Genomic DNA, 13,378 nt, shown 5'->3' with positions numbered 1-13,378 from the left:
CATACGGTTAAATGGTGGGTATATGAATGAACATGTTTTACTTTTCATAGGTTTTGAATAGGTTTGAATCATTCCTTTACACTCGCGTGCAAATTCAAGTTTCGAATATAGGCTACGTAAATCCACCGTTGCAGTCTCTAAAGATGCTAAAAATGGGAGTCCTCGGGTATATAAAAAACAAACCCGATTGTACAAATGTTTTAAAGTATTTAATATTTAGAAAAGTTGTTTTATATTTAAGCATTAATATTGAATGACTTCATTAACTGCCCTCGTATTTTTCTAGAATCGAAAATGATGAGCGGTATTAGTGGTGGTAGATACATTTAACAACATTTTTATTGTTGCTGCTGCTTGTATACAAGGCAAAACAACAAATATTGTTTTTAGTAAACAAAATCAGTATACTGAGGTACTCAGTATGGGCTGCAAAAGATAATACATGTATATACAAAATACTTCTACGGCAGACAACCGAGACTCTGTACCAATATAGACGGGCAACTAAAAACAGCAGCCAACAACACCAGCAGCAGCAACCAACTAACCAACCAACCAGCCAGTCAAACAGCCGGAGAACAACCCCAACACAATGCAGTGAAAAAATACTCGATACAGTGAATTAAAATGTTACAGTCAGTCACAGCCTTACACTCGAACAGGAAGGCAACCAAAGCGGCTGTTATTTTTTTTTGAAATAAATCAAACGATATAATGTAAAAAAACGTTTATTTTCAATTTAAACGCGATAATTTTTATGGAAACGCGCGTGTTTTAATGTAAAAAACGGCAAAAAAAATTTTATAAATAAAGTGGCTTAATACTAAATACCTTATTTTAATGTTAGATTTGGCTTAAAAAAACACAACAAATTATTATGGATTAACTAAAAAAAAAACAACAACTATTAACGACAAAGCAAATTAAAGTAGAACAACCATTTTTTTCTTAAGCAACGAATGAATTTTCAAAAACGAATGTTGGCGTTTTTTTTAAATAATTACAACAATTAAAAAATATTTCAAAATTAAGTGAAGTACAAAAATTACAAAAGAAATATAAAAAAAATATAAAATAAAAATTTGTATAAAAAATTTAAATTAAAAAAAGAATAATTTTTCCCTTAAGATTTTTCATCACTTCCATCACAGATTATTACTCTCTAGACAGAGTTGAGTTTTTTATCTGTTGAAAATATTATTATAAATATTAATAAAAAATTCATAAAATAAATAAAACAAAGTGTTTTTTAAATGTTGTTTTCTACTACTCATTTTATTTTCTATACATATGTGTAAAAAAAGTGAAAATATTAATTATTGTCTAAATAAAGATAAGAATATTGTTTGCTTTGTTATTTGCCATTAAGTTTATTATTTAATTTAATATTCATAAAACATGGCAAAATAATAGAGAAAAAAATCTGGAAAAAAATTATTCTAAAAAAATGTAATTAAATAAATAAAATAATAATCCTAGTGTTGTTAACAAGTTTTCCATAATTTAAATAAAATTGTTTTCCTATATAAAAACTAAATACAATTACAAATTTGGATATTCATCAAACTACCAGACAGACATACTACCCTACATATAAGGAATTTCTTTTTTGGATTATATTTAAACAGAGAAAAGTAAGTCGAGGAAGTTAATTTCTTAAAAAACTAGTATAATTAAGTTAAATAAAACAATAATAAGAAAAATATACTAAAGGCTGCTCCAATTTATATGAGAAGGTCTTATGAGGTTCAAAACCTTTCCTTGTTGTAGTTAAGGGACAATTTATTTTTATCAGGAATTTTATTAATCAGCTTGGAATAAGTTTCTCAGTTTAGCAAAGTCTTTCCGAACATTTTTTCTCCTTAAATTTTTAATTTCACTAGAATATTTTGATGCTGTAAATTATACTGATTGTTCCGGAATTTGCTAAAGATACTTAAGTTCCTTAAAAACTTGTTTAGGTCGAATTTGGTTGCAATACTGGTGTTTTCCAGCTAGTTATGAGCCTTAAACACATTTTCTGAAGGCGACTTTAAATGGCAGCTAAAGTCAGTTATGCATCGATCTTTTTAAAAAGAAGTAAGAAGATTTTAGTAATATACAACTTTTTATATCAAATATCAATCTAATTATAAGTGTTGACGTTTCTGAAGGAGTCTATAGACTAGACTATAGACTAGACTATAGACTAGACTATAGACTAGACTATAGACTAGACTATAGACTAGACTATAGACTAACTATAGACTAGACTATAGACTAGACTATAGACTAGACTATAGACTAGACTATAGACTAGACTATAGACTAGACTATAGACTAGACTATAGACTAGACTATAGACTAGACTATAGACTAGACTATAGACTAGACTATAGACTAGACTATAGACTAGACTATAGACTAGACTATAGACTAGACTATAGACTAGACTATAGACTAGACTATAGACTAGACTATAGACTAGACTATAGACTAGACTATAGACTAGACTATAGACTAGACTATAGACTAGACTATAGACTAGACTATAGACTAGACTATAGACTAGACTATAGACTAGACTATAGACTAGACTATAGACTAGACTATAGACTAGACTATAGACTACTATAGACTAGACTATAGACTAGACTATAGACTAGACTATAGACTAGACTATAGACTAGACTATAGACTAGACTATAGACTAGACTATAGACTAGACTATAGACTAGACTATAGACTAGACTATAGACTAGACTATATACTAGACTATAGACTAGACTATAGACTAGACTATAGACTAGACTATAGACTAGACTATATACTAGACTATAGACTAGACTATAGACTAGACTATAGACTAGACTATAGACTAGACTATAGACTAGACTATAGACTAGACTATAGACTAGACTATAGACTAGACTATAGACTAGACTATAGACTAGACTATAGACTAGACTATAGACTAGACTATAGACTAGACTATAGACTAGACTATAGACTAGACTATAGACTAGACTATAGACTAGACTATAGACTAGACTATAGACTAGACTATAGACTAGACTATAGACTAGACTATAGACTAGACTATAGACTAGACTATAGACTAGACTATAGACTAGACTATAGACTAGACTATAGACTAGACTATAGACTAGACTATAGACTAGACTATAGACTAGACTATAGACTAGACTATAGACTAGACTATAGACTAGACTATAGACTAGACTATAGACTAGACTATAGACTAGACTATAGACTAGACTATAGACTAGACTATAGACTAGACTATAGACTAGACTATAGACTAGACTATAGACTAGACTATAGACTAGACTATAGACTAGACTATAGACTAGACTATAGACTAGACTATAGACTAGACTATAGACTAGACTATAGACTAGACTATAGACTAGACTATAGACTAGACTATAGACTAGACTATAGACTAGACTATAGACTAGACTATAGACTAGACTATAGACTAGACTATAGACTAGACTATAGACTAGACTATAGACTAGACTATAGACTAGACTATAGACTAGACTATAGACTAGACTATAGACTAGACTATAGACTAGACTATAGACTAGACTATAGACTAGACTATAGACTAGACTATAGACTAGACTATAGACTAGACTATAGACTAGACTAGACTAGACTATAGACTAGACTATAGACTAGACTATAGACTAGACTATAGACTAGACTATAGACTAGACTATAGACTAGACTATAGACTAGACTATAGACTAGACTATAGACTAGACTATAGACTAGACTATAGACTAGACTATAGACTAGACTATAGACTAGACTATAGACTAGACTATAGACTAGACTATAGACTAGACTATAGACTAGACTATAGACTAGACTATAGACTAGACTATAGACTAGACTATAGACTAGACTATAGACTAGACTATAGACTAGACTATAGACTAGACTATAGATTAGACTATAGACTAGACTATAGACTAGACTATAGACTAGACTATAGACTAGACTATAGACTAGACTATAGACTAGACTATAGACTAGACTATAGACTAGACTATAGACTAGACTATAGACTAGACTATAGACTAGACTATAGACTAGACTATAGACTAGACTATAGACTAGACTATAGACTAGACTATAGACTAGACTATAAAATTGACTATAAAATTGACTATAAAATTGACAATAGACTAGACTATAGAATAATAACAATAATTATTTGTATTGAATTTCATCGCTGTACACGTATCTTTAATTCAGTCATGAGGTTTAAAGTAATTTTCTGAAGGATACCGATAATGGGGGATTGGATCAGTTATCGATCGATCCTCATTAAATTCAGTTGAAAAATTTCAGTTGCTATAAAACTACCGTAATTTCGAAGAACTTTTGAGCCATAGATGAGAGTTAAAGTAATTTTCTGGAGTGAATAAGGGTTAATTATAGACCGTTCTTCATAAATTTTTGTACATAAATTATGTTTCGTAAAGAAGTTGTTTTTAATCGAATTTCATTGCCTAAGTCGTAATTTTAAGCAACTAATGAGAGTTAAAGTAATTCGGTTGGAAGATTTCTGTTCCCATAAAACTTGTTTATCTTGAATTTCATATATCTACTCGTATTTTAATGCCAGTCAATTATGGTCCAATCCTTTTAAAATTTAGAACGATAAGAAAATGATTTTAGTTCCTATAAAACTTTTTTATGTCGAATTTTATTGCTATATATGCTTCTTAAGGTGAGATATGAGCAATAAAGTAATTTTCTGAAGGAGACCTTATATGGAGGGTAGGGTCAATTATGGACCGATCCTTATAATATTTTATAAAGAGATTTCAGTTCCTACAAAAAGTTTGTTTCTGTCGAATTTCACAGCTATAGAGGTTTCTTTTAGGCAGTTATTAGCGTTAAAGTCTTTTTCAGAAGGGGACTTTATATGGGGGGTAGCGTAAATTATGGGTCTATACTTATAAAATTTTGCGAAATGATTTAAGTTCCCATAAAACATGTTTGTGCCGAATTTCACCGCTATATATGATTCTTTTAGCCAGTAATGAGCGATAAAGTAATTTTCTGAAGGGGGCCATCAGAAACCGATCTTCCCCATTTTCAATACCAAACAAACTGCATTAGCTAAAAGTATCTATGTAAAATTTCAGCTCGCTAGCTATTTCCATTTGGACTCCATCGTATTTTCAACAGACAGACGGACGGACATGTTTAGATCGTCTTAGAATCCAACAAGGACCGAGAATATATATATACTTTTATGGGTCTTGGACGAATATTTCAATGTGTTACAAACGGAATGACAAAAACAATATACCCCTCATCTTTTTTGATGGTGGGTATACAAATTTAGATATTCAAACTAAAGTATGGAAAAAGTCATCAGTTTTGCATTTTTGGTACTTTTGCGATATTTATATATTTGTTCTATTCTTAGTCTTGACAAGGTTTTATATTTCCTGTCCCCCACACAGCTATTGGGGTTGATGTTATTAAAAATAATTTCTTGAAATTATTCTCTATAAATCCCAATAATTATCATACCACCTACGTATTTATTCGTATTTATAATTTTTATTTACTTAGCTCTTTAATATCAGCTCCTTTACATATTCTTTGTTTATTTACTTCATTTTCCATCCATCCATCCGTTTTATATATATAAACTTAAATGTCTCTTCCTTTTTGTTTTGTTTAAATAAAACAAACCCATTGTGCATATAAAGACAATGAGTGGGGTATAAAACAAAATCAGCTACAACAACCACATTGTCCAGCACATTTAAATTGTGACGTTTAAATTACGCATAAAATTCGAAAAACAAAACTCAGACAAACGATACAATATGTTTGGGTCTAACTTCTAGAAAAAATAATCTTTGGAATAAGTTTTGTGATTTTTAAAAACAAAAAAAAATACTTATTTATTTCGACTGGAAATGAATGTTTCATTAGTTTTATACAAAAAAAAAAAAAAAAAAATATTTATAAATTTGATAAGACGTCTACTTTATATGTAAAAAGTATTTGTTTTTATTAGTATCAGTAGACATTGAGTGGAGAGTCGCTTAAATTGATTGATCTTGAATTTCAAATTGTTTGATTTTAAAATAAAAGTGTTTATTATTTAAGTGAGTTTTTGAAACATGCCGTTGTAGTTAGAAAATAACAAATATTAGGGAGGTTTAGTTTAGATAAATTTGGAAATATTGGTTAAAAACTCCTTTTCCATCGGCAAATGGAACTCTGAGGATTTCGAAGAAAGCCATGCGAGCTTTTAACATATACAGTTAATCTCAAAAATAAGTATACAGAAATACTGACAATTGGTTTTATTTAAAAATATATATTATTTTTTCAAAAAACAAAAAAGTAACACATTTATTTATTAAAAACAATTATGATAATTATTATTCACTACTTTTTTCCGGATTATTTTGGTTATTTGAGTTCTCATTTAAGGTGAAGTTAAGAAGGTGCAAAATTTACGTCACAAAAGTAAGTATACATATCATTTCAGTATATATTTGGTTTAATGATATTAACAAAATTTATGAAAATTTTAATTGTATTAATATAATTACATTATAATAAAATATTTTTTAAACAATACCTTGAAAAAAATCTACTTTTAGTTCCGAAATCATGAAATTTGAGCCGATTGGCTCCAGAATTTATTAGTAGAACAGTTTTTCTCATTTTTACGATTTTTTTCCACTTTAGATCCCGGATTTTGGATCTGGTGGTTATTGAACCCTCCAAATGATGCATTGGAAATAGAATTTTTAACTTTTGAAAAGAGTTGTTATTTTGAAATTAATGTGATTCCGATCCATGTTTTATGGATCGGAAATTTTATTTGTTCTAGCAACAAATTAAGATGTATTCGTGTTCAAAATTATTCAATTTGTATTCATACCACTAATTGAGCCTGATTTAATATAAAAATCTTACTATTTTGGACAACAACCAATTTCAGAACCGATAGGTAGTGTAAGTTATTGACATGGTCACCATTTGACGATTATTGGTAGTATTTAGGAGTGTGTAATGGATGATTGGAACCAAAAAACTTGTTTTAATTAATGGATACTAGTACAAATATTATTAGTTTCGCATTTTAAGATATAAATTTTAGGAAATCGTCATTAAATATCGAATATGAACGCTACACTATGTTAAAAACGGCAATGTTCCGCAATGTATTGCAATTACTGTAAAGAAATAATTACTTCAAAAATTAAAATATCGTTTTCCAATGCATCATAATGAACAAACGAGGGATATTATTGAATACCCGATCCAAAAATCCGGGGGTTTAAATAGTCAGATGTTCTTAAATAGGAAAAAATGCTCCTATAAATAATATTCAGATCAATTGCCAAAAATTTCAATTTTTTCGGAACAAAAAGTGATTTTTTTCCAAGTTATAGTGTACAAAATATTTTATTATAAAGTAATTACATTCAAACAGGTCAAATTTTCGTAAATTTTGTTAATATCATTAAGACAAATACATACTGTATACTTACTTTTGTGACGTAAATTTTGCACCTATTTAACTCCACCTTAAATGAGAACTCAAATAACCAAAATAATCCGGAAAAAAGTAGTGAATAATAATTATCATAATTGTTTTTAATAAATAAATGTGTTACTTTTTTGTTTTTTGAAATATATATTTTTAAATAAAACCAGTTGTCAGTATTTCTGTATACTTATTTTTGAGATTAACTGTATATATATATATATATATATATATATATATATATATATATATATATATATATATATATATATATATATATATATATACATATATATTCTAATTAAGTCCTTATTAGATTCCAAAATGTTGTAGTAATTCCCGTCTGCCTATCTGTCTGTTTAAATCACAATAGGGTTTGAACGGAAAAGGTAACGGTCGTGAAATTTTTCATAAATATTACCAATAAGGTTGGATTGGTATGAGAGCATGTGGCCGAGCGTTGTCGCTCGCATACTCAGATAATTTTTCGGCTTCATAGGAATCACTTTCATTCGGTACAGATTCCTTGGCCTGATTTTAGCAGCATATAATAGATAGGACCTTTTTGGTTCAACAACATAACATATTCTGAAGTGAAACGTATCACAGGAAGAGCGTTCTGCATCGATCGTATGTAATCGGACCACTTCTTTCTTAATAGATTTAAACAAGAATTGCTATATGTGGGATATTCGGATACCATGTTCTGAAGTGAAATGTATCACAGGGATAGAGTTCTGAATCAATCGTAAGCAATACTAATCGGACCAATTCTTTCTTAATAGATTTAAACAAGAATTGCATTATGTAAGATTTGATGTTTTTCGGACAGTGCTGGCTTCAAATGAATCAGAAACATTTGACACAGATTCCATAATAGTTACGACCTTTTGGATCCATCAAATACAGAGCATTAACTTAGCGCTTTGAAAATTTAGTTTTAGTGTAGATTACGCTGGTTGGCCTGGCTTCACAGACGATCTCTCATGCTTGGGGTTATCGTAATCAATCCATAGTTTATCGTAAGCAATGATTCGGTAAGAAAAATGTTTTACTTTGCGTTAAAGCAGCATTTTGGTCTCGTAAAATCTTATTTTAAGCGATGTTACTCAATTTCCCCGTTTTTGGATGAATCCTGCTTTGAAATATGCAACGTTTTGAAATATGTGCTTGAATTGCTCCTAATGAATTTGGAAGCTTTTGTGTCAGATTTTTGAGTTTTTGCTATTAGGTAGATATTTGTCTATTAGTCTAGGGAAGGTTGGTTCTATTCCCACCAGAGACCTTGGTTTGCTACACTGCAATGAGCTTGTGTAATATGGTTATCGTAACCCTGTTCATGAAATTAGATTAGAATATCTATATGTCATAGTATTTCCCCGTATGTCTGGAAGGACTATAGGCGAGGTGCCACGCCCACATTCTTAACAAGTATTAATAATCATATATCTGCGAAACTACAACATCTACAGTCTTCAAATTTGTACAGTTAACTTTGACGTTTCCACAAAGATTATAGTAAAAAATGGGCGAACTAGCAGTAATGGGCGTAGCTCATTCCACGCCTACTATTGATACCAAAATGCCTATATATGGAAAACCACAACAGCTACAGCTAGAGTGTTAAAATTTTGTACGATTAACTTTAGCATAAATTTAAAGATTTAGAACAAAAATGGCCGCAATAACAATAGTGGGCGTGTCAACTGCCATATAAAGTAAATGATAAAATTTTTATATCTGTAGAACTATAATAGATGTTGTCCCCAAATTTTGTACAATTTAAATTTAAAGATGAATAATTTGAAAGGAAATGGGCGAACCAGCATTAGTGGGCGGGATATCTACCATATGAGGTGAATACGATAATGGGCGTGGTAACTCCCATATATCTGGATATCTGGAGAACTATAGTCCATAATTCTGTACAATTTAAATATAAATAAATTGAAAGAAAATGGGCGGACCAGCATTAGTGGGCGGGATATCTACCATATGAAGAAAATAGTAATATATGAATAACTCGAAAACTATAAATGCTAGATTCCTCTAGATTTGTACAAGTAACTTTAGTTTCAATATGAATATTTTGGAAAAATAGGGACGGACTAGCAATAGTGGGCTTGACAACTACTATATGAATTAAAAATAAAAACTTCTATATCTGAAACTGTTATAGTATGAACACTATAAATAAGTGATCAACCCTAATACTTAAAACTTTATTTCAAGTGTTTTTGAAATCAATCATCTAATTGTATGTGATTATTTATATATTTTATACTTTTCTATGAAAAATAAGATATCATATGTTAAAACAATAAAATAGATAATGTCCCGATTATCTCAAGAACTAACCTCGTCGGTTAGCAGTTAAAAAAGTAAATAAAAAAATTTTACCCAAAAAAAACTTAGTATAATTTTAACAGTGATTTAGTTAAGATGTTTTAAAATAATTAAAAAAAATAATCTTTTTCATTTACACTTACAGATCTAAATAAAACTCGATGATTGTTTTAAAATCAATAAAACTGGAAATTTTTAATATTAATTTAATATCAGACACGTGATATTTTTAACAGAGCTAAAACTCTCCCCTAAAAATAAAAATAAAGTGAAAAAAAGTAATTAAAAATTATTTTAATTATAAATAACAGAAAAACGTCAGCAAAATAATAAAAACGACAAAAACAAAAATATGATTGTAGATAAATCGGAAAATATGGGAGAGCATGCTTGGACGAAGCTGCTCGACGATAAAGATAGTACAGGAAAAGGTGCTGTGATTGTTAAAATGTCCAATAAAACCGATAATAGTCTCTTAAGTGATGTACAAAATTTACAAAACTCTAAGGAAACAAGTCCCCTAACCGGTGGCCTAATCGACACTACAAATACCACAAACACAACGACGACAGCGGTGACGGCGAGAAAAGTTAGTACGGGAGATTTGGTGAGCATGGAGACGGGCAAAGATGGCGCCACTGAATGTTTAACAAAATTCACCAGAAATGGCGAAGAGAAAAATGTCAGTATACAACGTAAAGAATCAATACTTGGTACATTCCATAGACATTTAAGAAGATCGATAAAAGCGGTTAGTGAATCACCGGGACCGATAACAAGGTAAGTTTATTTTCTTTATATTTATTGATATTTTTTTTGATGTGACCTAGTTTAATCAGTTAAGATTGCTAAAATGTGAATTTCTACGTCAATTGCATTATAAATTATGCATTTTTATTTTTGTTAATTTCCAATTATTAGTTTAAAAAAATCACTTTCTGAGTGATTTGTATTGACTGAGGGGGCCTTAATTCGATTTTTTTTCTCTAAATTTTTATTAGCCATTATTTATTTAAATTGGGTGTGTGGCTCTTACGTTTACAAAAATATAATTGCTAAGGGGAATTTTTCGTGAGATAGAAAAAAAATATTCGTTTTCTTATAAAAATATCTGTGTTGTTTATTTTTGTTTTTGAAGTGTGTTTGGTAGAATAATTTGTGTTGCACTTATTGGTTTTGTAATGAATCATTTTTGTAGTTTTTAAATGATATTATTTCTGAGTGAAAAGTGTTTACCTTGTAAGAGGGAAAGATAGCGTAAATTCATTAATGCTAAATGTGTAAAAAGTTTATCCACCCATAAAAAGTAGCATCAAATTTATTCAGTCGAAGATTGCATTAGCTACCTAACTAGTTACCAGTAAGCCGTACTGTAATCGGTATTTTTTGCAAAACTTACAGTAGATGGAAAAAACCCAAATTATTTTTAAGCACAAAAACAAAGAAGCTTTAAATTACAGACTAAATTGTTTTCTTTACAATAAATAAAAAATACACAAATGATTTAATACATCTGAAAACAAATGATAGCCAACAGGTGCTGAATACTAATGAAATATTAGGGTAGTTATTTCAACATTTTTCGTGCGGTATCCGAATTCTGTTGTAGGCATTTGTAATCTACTACAATCTATTTGTAATCTGCTTAAAAAACTAACTTCTTTTGCAAACTTTTTAACAAATATTTTGTCGAATTTTTACCTTAAATTCTAAACTATACACTAGACTAGAGATTATATTATAGAATTGACTATAGACTAGATTATAGACTAGACTGTAGACTACGCTGTAGACTAAACTACATACTAGACTATAGACTACACTAGACTATAGACATGACTTTAAATGCTGGTCTAGACTAAAGACTTGACTTTAAATGCTGATCTAGACTATAATCTAATTTATACTTTAGCCTATTGTCTAATCTATAGTCTAGTTTATAGTCTAGTTTATAGTCTAGTTTATAGTCTAGTCTATAGTCTAGTCTATAGTCTAGTCTATAGTCTATAGTCTATAGTCTATAGTCTAGTCTAGTCTAGTCTAGTCTAGTCTAGTCTAGTCTAGTCTAGTCTAGTCTAGTCTAGTCTAGTCTAGTCTAGTCTAGTCTAGTCTAGTCTAGTCTATAGTCTAGTCTATAGTCTATAGTCTATAGTCTATAGTCTAGTCTAGTCTAGTCTAGTCTAGTCTAGTCTAGTCTAGTCTATAGTCTAGTCTATAGTCTAGTCTATAGTCTAGTCTATAGTCTAGTCTATAGTCTAGACTATAGTCTAGTCTATAGTCTAGTCTATAGTCTAGTCTATAGTCTAGTCTATAGTCTAGTCTATAGTCTAGTCTAGTCTAGTCTAGTCTAGTCTAGTCTAGTCTAGTCTAGTCTAGTCTAGTCTAGTCTAGTCTAGTCTAGTCTAGTCTAGTCTATAGTCTAGTCTATAGTCTAGTCTATAGTCTAGTCTATAGTCTAGTCTATAGTCTAGTCTAGTCTATAGTCTAGTCTATAGTCTAGTCTATAGTCTAGTCTATAGTCTGGTCTATAGTCTAGTCTATAGTCTAGTTTATAGTCTAGTCTATAGTCTAGTCTATAGTCTAGTCTGTAGTCTAGTCTATACTCTAGTCTATAGTCTAGTCTGTAGTCTAGTCTATACTCTAGTTTATAGTCTAGTCTATAGTCTAGTCTATAATCTTGTCTATAGTCTAGTCTATAGTCTAGTCTATAGTCTAGTATATAATCTAGTATATAATCTGTTGAATAGCTTAGTCTACAGTCATTTTAATGACAAGGTTTCAAGACAAGTTTTCATACAGGCGTCCGGGCAGATAAACATACAAACGCAGGAAGAGAGAGTTTCATTCTTTCCAATTCCATTTATAATTATTTGGAAACACAATTGAAGCTGGAAGTTCTTTATATGTTAAATTGAGTCGGTCATTACCACAACAAACGTATATTGAATACTAAATAATACCAAAAGGTGCAGTTTTAACTTAACATTGATTTAACTAATTAAATTAAAGTAATATTTATTCCGTGACATAACTAAGGCAATACATTTATCATAACAAATACTTACCATTAACACTTGACATTTAGCATACCTTCTCATTTTGTTCATCGATTATTCAAACATGTAGATCATTCATAATTCCGACAACTAATTAACACCTCTATTGATTATACAAATCCATACAAGACCTCATGCCGATCAATTAAAATAGAATGAATTTCTTTATGGGTTTCGTTTCTTTCGTTTTATTTTTTTGGAAATTGCAGCATGTAACATTAATGTTCGAAAAAAGCACACATGCCTGCCAATAAAACAATAATGATTAAATGATTGATTAAAATTAAAAAACAACTCGCACACACACACATAGAAAATTCAATTTAATTAAATAAATAATGGTAATTTTGGTTGTGCTAAAGATATCTTTATAAATACTTTCAGGAAAAGATATTGTATGAGTGTTTGCGTTGGAGATGTGCGAGTGATG

The 13,378-nt window shown here is 29.9% G+C and overlaps 1 protein-coding gene across 1 annotated transcript in view; it reads left to right on the top strand.

Annotated features, from left to right (window-relative positions):
• Positions 1-464: 464 nt before the first annotated feature.
• Positions 465-13,378, top strand: part of LOC119610583 — a 59,976-nt gene continuing 47,062 nt past the window's right edge. Inside the window, exons 1-2 of the mRNA XM_037965866.1 lie at positions 465-1,634; positions 10,038-10,672. Of these exons, the coding sequence (XP_037821794.1) occupies positions 10,245-10,672 (428 nt within the window). The 5' untranslated portion in view covers positions 465-1,634; positions 10,038-10,244. The remainder of the gene's footprint in view (positions 1,635-10,037; positions 10,673-13,378) is intronic.

Source organism: Lucilia sericata, unplaced genomic scaffold, assembly GCF_015586225.1.
Source record: "Lucilia sericata isolate MDLA Ls3-8-SP2 unplaced genomic scaffold, ASM1558622v1 Contig001239F_arrow, whole genome shotgun sequence".
Taxonomy (NCBI): domain Eukaryota; kingdom Metazoa; phylum Arthropoda; class Insecta; order Diptera; family Calliphoridae; genus Lucilia; species Lucilia sericata.
Note: the sequence above shows the minus strand (reverse complement) of the source record. Positions and strands in the feature narration are given on the sequence as shown.